Raw genomic sequence first — 16,470 nt, forward strand, 5'->3', positions numbered from 1 at the left:
TTCAATCACACTGTCTTTATTTATGGATTATCACACGAAAATCTCTTCCCACACATAAAACCAAGAAGGGAGAAAAGAGGAAAAAACCTGAATAGGCCAGTCCAAGAGTAGGCAGGTCCAAGAGTCGGCAGGTCCAAGAGTAGGCCGGTCCAAGAGTAGGCCGGTCCAAGAGTAGGCCCCAAGGCAGGCTCAACAGTAGGCCCCAAGGCAGGCCCAACAGTAGGCCCCAGGGCAGGCCCAGCAGTAGACCCCACGGCAGGCCCAGTAGTAGGCCCCAGGGCAGGCCCAGTCGTAGGCCCCAGGGCAGGCCCAAAACGAGAGGGTAGGAGTAGGCAAGTCCACGAGTAGGCCCCAAAGCAGGCCCAACAGTAGTCGGCAGCAAGAGTTCGATAAACGTCACCCTTCAGGTAGAGAGATTGCAGCTGGACACTCCACAACCCCCAAAAAAGCACTCTGCCACAAGCCCTCCTCCAAAATGGCCACTCACTCCTCTAAATGACCTTCCTGGCCACTCCCCTGCCAATCATAGGCTTTATACACATGGACCAAACCACTTGGTCTAACTCACAGGGGGGTTTGGGGGAATGAATAAGAAAAGGTCACAAACCGTAACAATATATATATATATATATATTGAACCGTGGTTTCTGTCTGTGTATTCAGCTGTTTCCTGTTTATGACAACTGCTTCCAATGCAGTATTTTAAAAGGTGCTGATTGGTTATTTTGCATTTTAATTTCACTTTTCTTGATTTTCGCACTGTTGGAGAGAAAGCAGTGCAATAAAGTAATCATAAAGTAGTCACATTTTTGTCCCTTTCGGTAATCTTTAGAACCAACATGAACATCTGAATTAAAGTACATTTAATACAGATCTTCATGGAGTAGCATAATTAAAATAGCTAAATTTTCCCCTCTTTTAGTCAAATTGCAACCTCAAAGACAAATAGCCCGATGTTGCACCGACATTTCACGATGGGCGGTATAAGTAGCTCAGAGCTTTGGCTCTTAGTGAAACCAAGAGTGCAACAAAATTTAAAGTTCCTGAAATAATTTAAATTGATAGATTAACTTTAACTTTTTCCATTACTGGGGTCGGGTACTTTTGGTTGGAATCATTGAGATCATTTATCCACTTTCTCATCTGTATCAATCTTTCTCATCGGGTTCTTGGTCACCTCTCTTACCAAGGCCCTTCTCCCCCGATTGCTCAGTTTGGCCGGGTGGCCAGCTCAAGGAAGAGTCCTGGTTGTTCCAAACTTCTTCCATTTAAGAATCATGGAGGCCACTGTGCTCTTGGGAACCTCATTTATCCACTACGTCATCAATTTGTTGTTTCCTTCCAGTGGTTGACGTAATGTATTTGTCTTTGAATTATTAATTTCACAAATCAAGATCGTTCGTACCTGTCTGTTGCACCAATTAGGTAGCTCAGATGCCTTTGGCCGTGAACGATGGACGCTGGCACCACCTGGCGATTACGTGGACAACCCGTGATGGCATGTGGAGTGCCTACCAGGATGGGCAGGCACGTGGTGCTGGTGAAGACCTGGCCGCATGGCACCCCATCAAACCAGGAGGCACGCTCATCCTAGGACAGGAGCAGGTACCAACTTTAACCATGCTTCCGCTTTCAGTTGTGTCGTCAGAGCTTGTCCACGTCGATTTAAATTAAGTTGTATTTTTTTCAAAGTTAAGTACTTTATTAGTCCCCTACCGGTGTACACCGGAGGGGACTATAGGTTTGCACTCCGTCCTTCAGTCTGTTCATCCGTCACGCAAAGAACAGTTTTCTGGACTTTTTTTCTAAACTCTTAATGCTAATGATTTCAAACTTGGTACATGGTTTCCTCATGATAAGTTACAGATCAAGTTCGAACTTCACGACGTTTCGATCATTTTTGACAAAGTTATGGCACTTTGTTTATTCTAGAGTTATCCTCAAGCCGCACCCGCGCCCTCAGCCTCGTCTCGCAAACGTCAAAAGCGCGACACAGCGCGCGCTTTCGAGAGGGGCGGAGCCAAGCAGAGCAACATATAAAAACACATCGATCATTGATCGTGAACCGGAAAATATAATAAATTACTGATATTTAGCGACTCGAAAGGTTCTTTATCAACAACTTATTTTCGCGTGCTTCTGCTGACCTGTCTGCAAGGTGTATAAATCGAAGTCCTGAGTGCGAATCACAGGTGAGCCCGTCCTGAGGTAATTAGCGATTGGGAACGATTCAGAATCTGTGGTAAATAACCCTTGGTAATTTCCCCAACAGTTTTCTGGACGACAGACTGCCGGTAGGGGACATGGATTGCAGCGCAATACTCAGAATGCTTGTTTTTCTGTGTTTTCTGTGTTTCTGGTTCGATCGTGTTTTGCATTTCGTGCTAATTTGTGTTCGAGTCATTCAGCTTGGTCCTGCGTGTTTTGAGGCCTGGCGAGCCTCGAGGCCTGCCCAGTCACCTCATATGGTCTTTCGTTTTTTTCACGTTCGTTCTTTCTCTGGATTTCCTTTTTTTTCACCCCATACTTTCCCCCTAACGTCTTATCCTTTGTTTTATGTCTTAAATACAAAAAAAAAAACTTTTATAATTACTTTCTCTCCTCACGGTCTCCCCTGCCCGATCCGCGTCCACGTGTTGTCCCGCCCCTCCCATCCTCTCCAGCCGATTATTTTCACCTTCCAATTTTAATTCACCATACCCCTTCAACCTCTCTCCTTCTTTCTCAGATCCGCTTTCACCTAACCTTCAAATATATATATATTGTTGCGGATATGAGAATTGTGTTTTTTTTATTGTGTTGTATTGTATAGTAAATTGTTGTAAATATCACCCTCTGTAAAATGTAATGATTCCTTGTAAATACCTCCGTAGTGTAATGGTCAAAGGGCGTCCCATAATTAGTCCATAAAGCATACACGTCAGCCAATCATAGATTTCCCCCTGGTTGATAGTTGTATCTTTATTATGTGTATTAGGGTAAGGCCTTGTCTTCCATTAAGATGACACTTCATTGCACCAAGTGAAATAGAGTAGATTCCCTTCATTCTTCATTCCCATTCCCAAAACCTCCATTTCCCCTTTCATCATTGCCAAGCCTCGATTGCCAATTACATCCCCTCCAAAACCACCATTGAACATGTGCTCGGGTCGGGGAAGAAAGGCGTGCCCGCCCGTCGTCATCAAGGGCGGAGCCAGAGGGTCACGCGACCAACCAGGGCCGGGGTGAGCACACCGATGGGCGTGTCCTGAAGGCCGGCGGCTTGATCGCCGGAGGCGTTATAAAAGCGCGCGCGCAAGGTACTGCGTGAGACCATCGAGAGAGAGAGAAGGGAGATCATCCAGCAACGATTCTTGTCCAAGGGAGAGCATCCAGCAGAGATTCTTGTCAAAAAGAGAACCAACAGAGAGAGTACATTGAGATCACCCAAGGAAGCTTTGTACACAGCAACGGCTGATCAAGTGGACCGATGTTTGTTCCTGAGCTGGTGCTTTTCCGAGCAGAGTCCGAGGCTGGCATGTGAGCAAAAGAACATAAAGAACATTAAGGAGATCATCATCCAGGGAAGCACAAAGCCTGCTATTCGTCGCCTTGCTCGCCAGCAGCAGCAGACAACAGCAGCAGCAGCGGCGGCCACAGCAGCGACAACAGCCGCTTGGGGCCTGGACGGCGGTTTCGAGCAGGGCCGCGAAGGAACGGCGGCTGCCAAACGCGCCGATCGTGCTGCAGGACCCCCTTGGACCTTCCCTTCCCTCCAGCCATCCACCTCCTGCCTTTCCATCCTCTTGTGTACGTGAGTTTGTTTTGTTTGTTCTGTCCTGGGTATTTAATTAAGCTTGTATAAGGAATTTGCACTGTCTCTAAAATCTTCTGTATATTATTTTCTTATCTTTCCTTCTCCTTGGTTTTTTTTGAGCCTGTAAATAGTAAATAAATTATATTCGTATTTCCAACCTTTTTGTCTTCTTCTTCTTCACATCCGTGTCGCCTTAGTCTTTTCCCCATTGAATATCTGTGGCGCGATCCGGCCAACGTTCGGGGATCGGGTTAATCGGGGTAACTGTTAGGCCGCGGTGTCATCCACTCGGCAAACCAACATCTTATCCCAGGGCCGTAACAATTGGTGTCAGGAGTGTCGGATTCGGACCTGGGACTAAATTTATTTAGCCCAAATTTTGGAACACCAATTGTACAATTGGCTGTAACAATTGGTGTCAGGAGTGTCAGATTCGGACCTGGGACTAAATTTATTTAGCCCAAATTTTGGAACACCAATTGTACAATTGGCTGTAACAATTGGTGTCAGGAGTGTCGGATTCGGACCTGGGACTAAATTTATTTAGCCCAAATTTTGGAACACCAATTGTACTATTGGCAGTAACAATTGGTGTCGGGAGCGGGGTCAGACCCGAAGCGTGCGTAACGCGCTCAAAATTACAAGCTGCTGAAATTGTTTTAAAGAAAAAACCCGAATTTTGAAATCGCGCCATGGCTAGTCAAGGCGATCGGATGCAGGTGGGTGAACTAGGGGAGGGGTTAGGAGTAACCCAGGATCAGAGGGAGGAGAACAATGAGGAGGTGGTTGAGGAGGTTTCAGGCACGCAAAATGGCGCTCTCGCGCACGTGGTTGAAGGGTCCCAAAATAGCGGCTTCCCGTACATGACGGCGATAGCCGGGCCCCCTGTGCAAGACTGGGTGAGCATTAAACTATTGCTAATCCAGATGAATGCAAAAATGGACGCCATGATAGACGAAACAAGGTGTGATCGGGGAAAATTGGAGGGAATAAATGACCGGGCAAAAGAAGTAAATGAGGGACTGGCGAGGGACAAGGCCAGGTATGAGGCAAAGCGGGTGGAAGGGGACATTGACCCCGGGGTGGGCGAAAAGGTCCCAAGGGTGCACGAGGAGGTAACGCGGGTCGAGAAGCGCTGGTTGAGCGAAGCGGAGAAAAGCGCGGGTACAATGACCGGGGTAGAAATCGCGACACGGGGTTTGGAAAAGCCGGCGACCGATGAGGTAGAGGGAATTTTATTAAAGCCAACGGTCGTCGAGGTGAGTAAAGAAAAAGTGGTAGTGGGCATTGAAATTGAAGAGACCGGGGACTTAGAAAACCACTCGCGGCGGGAGGAAAAGATGGAATATGTACAAAGTCCCTGCTCAAATCATGATGATGTACTTGCTAATCCAAATGGAAGTTTGCAGGTGCGCTTGGAGAAAAGGATCCCCCAGGTGAGTAGTGCTGTATATTGTGCGGGTAGATTTTGTAGAAGGATGTTTGACGACAAGAGAATTGTCGCGCGATTGGGGTCAAGGAAGCACCCGGGCGTTGGTGAAGGGTCGCGTGTCGAAAAAAAGTGTGCGTCAAGGGGTGAGCGTGTTACGAAGCGTGAGTGTGAAACCGAGTGCGAGCGAGAATGCACGTCGGGGTGTACGGAGTGTGACACGAGGAGTGAGTTGGTGGTGGAGCGGGTGCGAGGATGCACGTATGGGATGAACGGCGAGGGTGTGCGAGAAAGCACACCTGAGTTAGTTGTAGCGCGAGTGCGAGGGAGCACATCGGAGCGCGGTAGTGGGTGGATGCAAGAGTGCACGCCCATGGTGAGTGTTACGGAGGACGTAACGGAGGAGAGGTGTGGACCGAAGTGTGCGAACGGTGAGTGTGCGCGAGAGGTGTGGTGTGTAACAGGGAGAGCGTTGGTGGAATGTACGGACGGCGTTGGAGCACCGAGCTCGGTGAGGGTGAAAGGGGTAGCGTATGCGTGTGAGCATGCAGGTGAAGCATCGACGGTAACCGGGTTAGCGGTTAGGGCGACGGATAGCCGATGCGAGCACTCGGGGCGCGGTGTGCTTTGTTGGATGCCAGGCCCGGCGCGGATCGATGCTGCGTCGCTTCTCTTCGGAGCGTCGTTGCCGATTCGGGCTTGGCCCCGCCCTGCACGGTCGAGTCCGGGCCTTGTCGGGCGAGGCGACCGGTCCGGTTCAAGGGCGAGTGGGAGGAGGCGGACGGTGCCCCCTCGAGGGGACGGGGTTCCGACCGGGCGAGCCTCAGCCATCGGGCCCGGGACCGCAAGGTACCGAGCCGCGATGATGCGTGGAACCTCGGCCCGAACATGCCTCCTCCCCAGAGTCGTGAATGCCGGACGGATCCAACCAAGGCGACCAAACCACCCGAATTCATTGCTCGGCTTTGCGAAGCCGAGTTTTAATGATGTGACGACGCACCGAGGCTCAGATAAAGCGGACTGTGATGATGATGATGAGGATAGTGTTTTGGCCCCGAAATTACAAAAACAAAATTTGATGATTGGCAGAGTGATGATTGGCAGATGATTGGTAGTGATTGGCAAAATTTTGATTGGCTGAAATTTGGTGAGCAAAATTTATAGTGAGAGATACCCGATGTGGTGGGATGGCAACTCTGCCATCCCTCACAGGGGGGGCAAAGGAGCACTAGTCTTATGGCAGTGTAAGCTCGCCGAGGGAGGGTTTGGATAATGTGTAGGGATCTAGAAGATGACCTTAGGTAACGTTAAGATTAGTTAGTGACAATGATACCTGTAGTGGGGACGCAGGTAGGTTAGTGTGGATGATAATGACGTGGTATGTGCTTTGTTTAAAGGGAAGACGGGGAGCACTAAGTTAGCAGGGCAACAGGTAGATTAGATGATGCCGTGTGTATGGTTAAAAGGTGTGATTGCACAGGTGTGCAACTGGACAGTGTATGGAGAATGGTAGTGTGGAATACATGGAGTGTGGAATATATGGAGTATTGGAATGGATGGTCGTGGAGTGAGTATGGTGGAAACTATGGAGTGGAGTGGATGGTGCGAAGGTGTGAATGGGGGAAGAGTGGACCCCCATCACGAATACCCGGGGAGGGTCGTTTAAGTGTTAGGTAGAGGGTATAGGTAAATTGTGGTTGGATATTGGCATCTGTGGTGCGGGCAGTTGCACAGGAGTGTAGTGATGGGTGCATTAGTGTTGTGGAAATGGCTGGGCGTGTAGCCTGTTAGTGTGTGTAGTTGGTTTGGGCCCTCCACCACTGTGAGGATGTCGGCCAGGTGAGGCCGCAGGTGGGCTCTGGGAGCCGGTAGAGTTGTTGTGGATGGGGCCCGAGGATCCGGAGGACGCACCCGGGTAGCCCAGTGCCAGAGGGCACCAAGGGGTGACAGAGCCAGGAGGGGCCTTCCCCAGTTAGATAGGTTAGGGTGAGGAGCTAGGTAAGCTCGGGTGGCAACTGCAGTGGTGGAGGTGTGCAGGTGGGTAGACCTGCTGGGAGAGCTACACGACCCAGCCTGGAAATTGTGCAAGGGCACAGGGAGATGAATCGGGGGAGTGAGACCCCAAATTGAGAAGCACCACAGTTTGGTCAATGGGAATTGGTTTTTAGAACCCATAGTGTAAGTTGGCCAATGGATTGGCAGGGAAAGACCCCGGGTAGTGTAAAGTGTGTTAAAGTGATTTAGAGGATAGTTAGGATTGAAGTCTCCTCGCACCATCTACATCCACTCACCTGAGATGACGTACCTCCACACCATGCCAGGTTGTTTTATTATTTTTGCTGCAAATGTTTGGATTGTGAGACGCATCATGACGTGGGTGTGACATTGTGCTTGATGTTCCATCTCTCCCTCCTTATGAGGATTGATGATGAATTGGGTGATGGCAAATTTTGGTTAGAGGGATTGTGGTAACGAATTTGGTGTAGGGGAAATATGGGGAAGACGTGATGGTAGTGACGAATTTGTAATGTGTAGATTTTGTACATATGGGGTAAGGGCAAGGGTAGTGTAGGTGACAGGGGGGGTGACATACGTTAGGGACGAGCTTTCTCACTTCGCTCTCCGTACGCACTTCACCTTGCATTGCCTTATTGATGTGTACCCTTGTGACCTTACCCCTCGCTCATCTGTCTTCTCCCCCTTTTGTCTCCCACATGAGGACCTGTGCGCCACTGGGCGCCGAGGGGAGCGTGCGTGAGTCGGCCATTGTGCGCCCGAACCTCTCGCAACCACAGCTGTCTGCATCGATGCACCACATTATGGACCACATGTCCGTGGCCGAGCACCACTTATGGACCCCATGGGTTGGGGCATGGCCCCTCTGCTGGAACCGGCCATGAATGGCCGAAATCTTGCTGGCGGACCTTGATCACAGGGCACGGATGCCCAACAGGTGAACCACACTTGTCGGCCCTGTGGGCCATAAATAAATAAAAATGGACACGTTGGGTGCATTTCATTTTATATCCAAATAGGCCGCCAGTAAGAAAATGAAAGAAAATGACAACATCTGGAAGAAAGCAAATAGCCAGCAGAGGGAGCCAAAGAGCAAGAGACCACCTGCAGGGTTAGGGGTTGTTGTTTTTATTTTTATTCATGAACAGTGATGACTGTGCACCGATTGGTGCTTGAGGGTGTGTTGGTGCGTTTTGGGTGCTTTCATGGTGCGTCGATGCAGAGCAGACTGTCTCTCCCCCCCAAAAAGAACAATCACAGGTCCTGGGTTAGTTTTGTAAATAAAAGTAACGTCAGTGTAAATAATGCTCCCCAACGTCAGTGTATAGTTTGAAGACCATTCCGCAATTCGGTTAGCTGTGGGCGTGAGTCTGTTAGGTAGGGTGCAATGGAGCAGCGGGACATATTTATTTATGTTTTAAAACTGTCGCACTCAGGGTCAGGTTAAATGTAGAGGGAACTACACCTACGTGACACACTAAGTTAAAGTTATAGGCCCGGAACGTGCCTAAGAGGAGGAGGGTGCAGTGTTGCGGATATGAGAATTGTGTTTTTTTTATTGTGTTGTATTGTATAGTAAATTGTTGTAAATATCACCCTCTGTAAAATGTAATGATTCCTTGTAAATACCTCCGTAGTGTAAAGGTCAAAGGGCGTCCCATAATTAGTCCATAAAGCATACACGTCAGCCAATCATAGATTTCCCCCTGGTTGATAGTTATATCTTTATTATGTGTATTAGGGTAAGGCCTTGTCTTCCATTAAGATGACACTCCATTGCACCAAGTGAAATAGATAGATTCCCTTCATTCTTCATTCCCATTCCCAAAACCTCCATTTCCCCTTTCATCATTGCCAAGCCTCGATTGCCAATTACATCCCCTCCAAAACCACCATTGAACATGTGCTCGGGTCGGGGAAGAAAGGTGTGCCCGCCCGTCGTCATCAAGGGCGGAGCCAGAGGGTCGCGCGACCAACCAGGGCCGAGGTGAGGTGAGCACACCGATGGGCGTGTCCTGAAGGCCGGCGGCTTGATCGCCGGAGGCGTTATAAAAGCGCGCGCGCAAGGTACTGCGTGAGACCATCGAGAGAGAGAGAAGGGAGATCATCCAGCAGCGATTCTTGTCAAAGAGAGAACCAACAGAGAGAGTACATTGAGATCACCCAAGGAAGCTTTGTACACAGCAACGGCTGATCAAGTGGACCGATGTTTGTTCCTGAGCTGGTGCTTTTCCGAGCAGAGTCCGAGGCTGGCATGTGAGCAAAAGAACATAGAGAACATTAAGGAGATCATCATCCAGGGAAGCACAAAGCCTGCTATTCGTCGCCTTGCTCGCCAGCAGCAGCAGACAACAGCAGCAGCAGCAGCGGCCACAGCAGCGACAACAGCCGCTTGGGGCCTGGACGGCGGTTTTGAGCAGGGCCGCGAAGGAACGGCGGCTGCCAAACGCGCCGATCGTGCTGCAGGACCCCCTTGGACCTTCCCTTCCCTCCAGCCATCCACCTCCTGCCTTTCCATCCTCTTGTGTACGTGAGTTTGTTTTGTTTGTTCTGTCCTGGGTATTTAATTAAGCTTGTATAAGGAATTTGCACTGTGTCTCTAAAATCTTCTGTATATTATTTTCTTATCTTTCCTTCTCCTTGGTTTTTTTTGAGCCTGTAAATAGTAAATAAATTATATTCGTATTTCCAACCTTTTTGTCTTCTTCTTCTTCACATCCGTGTCGCCTTAGTCTTTTCCCTATTGAATATCTGTGGCGCGATCCGGCCAAGGTTCGGGGATCGGGTTAATCGGGGTAACTGTTAGGCCGCGGTGCCATCCGCTCGGCAAACCAACATCTTATCCGCGGGCCGTAACAATATATATATATGTATGTATGTATATATATATATATATATATATATATATATATATATATAATCGAAGATGCTGATGCACCTCCCGGTTCCTTTGCTCTGCTCCCATGTCTTGTTAATCTATTCTGCATTTCTGGAATTTCCCAGACTGTTGATTCTTTTACTTTAAAATGTTTAAACTTCCCCTGCCATGCATCCCTCTTTTGTAAATTATAACTTGCTCTTCTTCTTCCTGTTCAAAAAGCTGTCATCGATTTGCTCAATAAATCTTTCCATCACAAAAAAAAAATCAATCTCGCACAGTTCTTGCTTTTTTCATTCTCCAAACTCACCTTCGTTCCACCCCTCCTCAAACGTTTTCAAACGTATGTCTGATGACTTGAATATCTCAAGAAACCCAGTCTGTAAATAAGTGTTCGATTTTCATTAATCATTCAAAATTCCCAACTCACCCCTCCTCCTCAAATCTCCCCCCTGAACCCTCTCCTTCAAAACTCCCAACCCACACCTCCCCATCAAAACTCCCAACCCACCCCTCACCGTCGAAACTCCCAACACACCTCCCCTTCCCTCCTCTCCTTCAAATTTCCCCCCTCACCATTTTTCTTAAATTCTCCCCTCTCACCCCTCCTCCTCAAAGTTGCCTCTTAACTCCTCCATAAAGCTGCCTCCTCCCCACTTCCTCTACCTTCCAACCCATACATCCACATCCTCCAACCTTCTACTTCACTCTGCCACCCCTCAAACAACTCCTCACTGTTCCTCATCCTATCACTATCAAACCTTTTGTCCTGCTCATCCTTCCCCTTCTCCGAGCTCTCCTGCAATCTCCGACACAATGCAACCAGCTCTTACCACCTCCCCCTCTCCTCCCTCATCTTTCCCTACCCCTCCCCTCCCCTGTCCTGTATCCGATGCTCCCCTTCGCTCTTCATTAACGGTATGGACCTCAAACATCCGGGGCCTTTGCTCAAACCTGATTGATCTCTCCATACAGGTTGCTTCTGACAAACCAGACTTAATTTGCTTAACAGAAACTTTCCTCCTTCAAGATGTCTCTGATTCCATAATATCTCTTCCTGGTTACTCCCTCCTTCGGCATGATAGACCTGAGCCTCGTCCTGGAGGTGGGTTTGCTCTCTTTATTAAAAAACTCTTCCTCACTCTCCTTGCACTGCCCTCTCTCCACCACAGCCCCAGGAGTACCTTTGGCTACGGCTTCCCCTTCGCTCCCACCTTTTGTTCATATGTGTGTTGTACCGTGCACCAACAGTGATGACTCCCTTTACATCTTGCTGTCTGACAACATGGACCAACTTGTATCCACTCATCCCAACTCTCTCTTCCTGATATGTGACGACTTCAACTGTAATCATGCCAGCTAGCTGGCTGTGGGTACCTCTTGCATCAGCCATGGCACCTCAGCAAAGGACTTCTGTGACTCATTGGGACTGACACAATCTGACAATTTCCCGACCCGGATCTCAGTCAACGGTACATCATCTCTTATGGATTTGGTTATGACTAACTTCCCTGAAAATGTCTGCTGTTCTTCTTCTGCTCTTGGTTCATCTGATCATTTCCTTGTTAAATTGGACATCTCTCTGGCCGTTCTCAGAGAGCCTCCTCAGCACCGACGAGTCTGGCATTTAACTTGAGCCGACTGGCACGGTCTTCAAGCATCCATCAATCATCTGAACTGGTCTCCCATCTCGACTACCTCTGACATCAACTCATCCTGGGAATTCTTCCAAAGAAAATTGCTCTGTCTCTCTGTCTCTCTGTCTCTCTGTCTCTCTGTCTCTCTGTCTCTCTGTCTCTCTGTCTCTCTGTCTCTCTGTCTCTCTCTCTCTCTCTCCTCTCTCTCTCTCTCTCTCTCTTTCTTTTATCCCATCTCGTCTTCAGCTGTCATACCCTTCCTATAGTCAAGTCCATGGTCCAGGAAACTATATCTATCTCAAGACTGAACTCTAAAACCTGTCTCCATCCTCCAATTCCTAGGGGCATCTGGTCAAATCTGTTTCTGGTGTTTGTCCCCCTTCCCTTCCCTCCCTTACCTCAAACAGCTACACAGCTAACACTGCACATGAAAAAGCTGAATGTCTAAACATTGTGTTTGCCTCAAAATCCTGTGTCCCTAACCCATCGCTCTCTGTACCCACCTTACCCAGTCATACCCAGCTGCTCCTGGATGCTGTGTCCTTCTCGCCAAACAAGGTGGAGAAGTTTCTGTCAAACCTGGACTCTGATTCTGCAACTGGACCAGATGGCAACAGCCCACGGGTCATAAAATCCTGCTCTGCTGCTTTGCCTCATCCTCTCTATGTTCTCTTCACCCTCTCTTTTGCTCAAGGTCATCTGCCATCAGCTTGGAAATCAGCCAACATTACGGCTTTACACAAAATGGTGCAAAAACAGATCCTTGCAACTACAGACCAATTAGCCTACTCCCAATAATCAGCAAAATCATGGAATCCATCATTGCTTTGGATATCAAATCCATCCTCTTCTCCAATGGCTTGATCTCTGATCATCAATTTGGATTCAGACCAGGTCACTCTACTCGGGAGATGATGCTTCTGCTGTCTCAACAATGCATGGAGGTCCTCAACGCCAAACAGGAAATCAGAGCCGTCTCCCTTGACATATATCGTGCATTTGATACGGTCTGGCACTCCGCCCTGCTCTCCAAACTCTCCTCCTATGGTATCCATGATAATGTCTATGCATGGCTTGTGGACTTCTTCACTGGTCGCAGTCAACGTGTGTCACAGTCAAGTCAAGTCAATGGAATTCTCTCATCTCCCCTTCCTGTCCAGGCTGGAGATCCTCAAGGCAGTGTTCTGGGCCCTGTTCTTTTTCTGGTCTTCATCAATGATTTTTCCAACTCTCTGGAAAATCCTCTCCATCTCTTTGCTGATGACTCCACTCTCTGCCGCTCCATATCTGAACCCTCAGATCGGCAGACTGCAGCCTCTTCACTCTCTACAGACCTGGACAAAATTACAAACTAGTCAAACAAGTGGAACATGTCTTTCAATCATGACAAATCTCACACCTTCACAATGTCTCTCTGAAAAGACCGTCCGGAAAACCCTCACATCTACTTTCTCAACAATCCTCTCGAAGATGTTCTGTCACTCAAGATTTTGGTCTTCACTATCATGATTAGCCATGATCTTTTCTGGGAAAACCACATTTCCAAGCTGGCCTCCAAAGCCAGTTGCCGACTGAACAACCTCCGTGGTGTGAAGTCCTTCCTTGGCACCTCTGAGCTCCTCACCACATACAAGGCTTTCATCCGCAGCTTGATGGAATACTGCTCTCCCCTCTGGGCTGGTGCTCCTGCCTCACACCGAGCTCGGCTTCACGCTGTTGAAACCAAAGCTTTCAGAATCATTGGAATCTCCCGCGATGAAGCTAACTCCGAGGGCCTTTCACTCACTCACCGCAGGCAGGTTGGTGGTCTTTCTGTCTTCGACCGACTCCTCTCCGGCCTAACTCCCCTAGCTCTGTCTGTGCTCTGTCCCCCAAATATTCCTACAGATCACACAAGATCTGCCAGCAACCCTCTTTGGGGAAACTAACAAAATCCAGACTCTCTGCTCACCTTCACTCTTTCATTCTTCTTTTCTTCCGCCTCTGGAACAAACTCCCTCACTCTCTTCAATCCCACTCCTCCCTCCAGGTCTTTAAAACAGCTGTTCACCACCATCTATCTTCACCCACCCCAAACCTTGATCTTTTCTACCCCCGTTAATACACCCCAAATCCACCTCTTTCAATCTCCGACTTCATTCATGAAATTACTAGTAGTTTCAATTTGTTTTATACCGTGTACCCCCGCAGCCCCCAGCCCTCTCCCTTCCACATATCTCCCAATGTCCCTGTTCTCTACTGTTGTTGTGCTTATGTGCTTCGCTCTCTCTCCCCATATTGTCTCCCACTGCTTTTATTTTATGTTTTATGTGTCCGTTTGTGTTTTTTGTGTTTAATGTTGGCTCTTACACGAGCCTCGATCTTGTATACAAAAAAAAAAAAAAGAAGCTTTTGTTATTGTCATTGCAAAATCAAATGTTAATCTGTCTCTCTCTCTCTCTTGATTGTGCGCTAGCTTCCACCTAACAAACATTGCTGGTGTAGACAAGCAATTTTGAGTGACATGGATATCATCACATCACAGTGCATCACAAGTGCTTCGATTTGTCCATGGGTTGATAAGCTTTTAAAGCTACCTTTAAATAATGTATTAGCTTTTGTTTACTTGTTTATATTGATGCCTGCCCTTGTGTTAGTGAAAGTAGTTAATGGATATTCATAAAAGCTCTCTTTCCCATAGGACCATATGGGTGGACAATTTGATGCCATCCAGGCATTTGTGGGTGAACTTGCCGAATTTCAGCTGTGGGATCGTGTCCTTCCGCAGAGCGACTTACTATCCATCGCAAACTGTTCAGCCACACTCTCGGGCAATGTCGTGGCTTGGGCCACGGCCACCATCGAGTTAAGAGGCGGCGCTGTGCAATGGCCGCTCGAGAGCTGTGCAGTGCGGAGGAGACCTTGATGGAACACTGCAGAGATGGAGGATGCAGCAGATAGGGAGTTGAAATTTTACTGCAGAATATCATGATACTAGAGGAAGGAGGAGAGAATGGGGGTCGAGTGGGGTGGGTGAGAGTACAGCTTGTGCTTGTGGAGAATGGTGGTGAGGTGGGAAGGCATGTCAGAATCCATTCCCATCATGCTCTGTACAGTCACAATGGGCTCGTATTGATTTATTTAAGACTTTAAGTGAAAATCAATTTTACATCATGTGTCTCCTTGCAAGCCATGCCATTGCAGGTTTGTGCCATGACTGGGCACTAACACTGCATAAAGTGTGCATTGTACCGATGATTTGTCCTTCATGCTGAAAGACTCCTCTTCACAATCCTAGGCCCAACCATACATTTAAATGTTTTTCCTGATAAAACAAAGTGACAAAGTAACAAAACTAGATGGAGTTTTAAATCTGGGTGAAAACTCGTTTCAAAACCATGGTCACTCTTCATGAGCATGTTGTGATCTGCTTCGAAACGTCGTTGGCCCATCAAACTCATCCGCTAGTTGGCAAATAAATTCTCAGCACGAGTTGAAATTATAAATTTGTCACCAATTCCATGAAATAAACTTCAAGGTATCAATTTGTTATGTGGAAGGTGTGAGCATGACTTAAACATTTCTTCAATCTCTCAATCGATTGATTTCTCAATTGCAAAGTTGAAAATCATGAGCAATGGGGGGAAAGCAAGACGCGTCTAAATCGCAGGGATGGTACGTTTCTTGCTATCTCCCATTTACTGCACGTACTATAAAACTGTCGTGCTGTTTGTCGAATGATCTGCACGAACTTGCAAAATGTTTACAGATGTATTTCTAATGTGACGCTTCTGCTATATCATGTTCCCTGCCTTTAAATTTTCCAAACTAGCAAAGGTTCCATCGTTATGGAAAGGTTAATTCCCCCAGAATTACTGACGGGTTTAATTCCCCCAGAATTACAGACTGTTTCATTCCCCCAGAATTACGAACATGTTAATTCCCCCAGAATTACTGACGGGTTGAATTCCCCAAGGATTACGGACTGCTTAATTCCCCCAGAATTACGAATATGTTAATTCCCCCAGAATTACTGACGGGTTTAATTCCCCCAGAATTACGGACTGCATAATTCCCCCAGAATTACGAATATGTTAATTCCCCCAGAATTATGGACCGGAAAATTCCACCAGAATTACCGACTGGTTAATTCCCCCAGAATTACTGACGGGTTTAATTCCCCCAGAATTACGGACTGCATAATTCCCCCAGAATTACGAATATGTTAATTCCCCCAGAATTATGGACCGGAAAATTCCACCAGAATTACCGACTGGTTAATTCCCCCAGAATTACTGACGGGTTTAATTCCCCCAGAATTACGGACTGCATAATTCCCCCAGAATTACGAATATGTTAATTCCCCCAGAATTATGGACCGGAAAATTCCACCAGAATTACCGACTGGTTAATTCCCCCAGAATTACTGACGGGTTTAATTCCCCCAGAATTACCGATTGGTTAATTCCCCCAGGATTACTGATGGGTTTAATTCCCCCAGAATTATGGACTGCTTAATTCCCCGAGAATTACGAATATGTTAATTCCCCCAGAATTACGTATTTGTAAATTCCCCCAGAATTACTGTCGGGTTAATTCCTCCAGAATTACGGACTGGTTAATTCTTCAAAATTACGGACTGGTTAATTCCTCAAAATTACAGACTGGTTAATTCCTCAAAATTACGGACTGGTTAATTCCTCAAAATTACGGACTGGTTAATTCCTCAAAATTA

The 16,470-nt window shown here is 47.6% G+C and overlaps 1 protein-coding gene across 1 annotated transcript; it reads left to right on the forward strand.

Moving 5' to 3' along the window:
* Positions 1–1,429: 1,429 nt before the first annotated feature.
* LOC137424199 (neuronal pentraxin-2-like) lies at positions 1,430–15,278 on the forward strand. The gene is made up of 2 exons (XM_078769559.1): positions 1,430–1,605; positions 14,437–15,278. The coding sequence occupies exons 1-2, from the start codon at positions 1,435–1,437 to the stop codon at positions 14,659–14,661; spliced, it is 396 nt and encodes a 131-aa protein (XP_078625685.1). The 5' UTR covers positions 1,430–1,434; the 3' UTR covers positions 14,662–15,278.
* The last annotated feature ends 1,192 nt before the right edge of the window (positions 15,279–16,470 follow it).

The sequence above is a fragment of the Myxine glutinosa genome, unplaced genomic scaffold, assembly GCF_964187855.1.
Source record: "Myxine glutinosa unplaced genomic scaffold, kmMyxGlut1.1 SCAFFOLD_3090, whole genome shotgun sequence".
Classification (NCBI taxonomy): domain Eukaryota; kingdom Metazoa; phylum Chordata; class Myxini; order Myxiniformes; family Myxinidae; genus Myxine; species Myxine glutinosa.

Bases quoted from the DNA above. Each gene is read 5' to 3' on its own strand.
- LOC137424199 (XM_078769559.1), top strand. From the start codon at position 1,435: ATGCCTTTGGCCGTGAACGATGGACGCTGGCACCACCTGGCGATTACG. The intron at 1,606-14,436 runs GTACCAACTTTA...TCTTTCCCATAG, and splicing joins TCATCCTAGGACAGGAGCAG to GACCATATGGGTGGACAATT.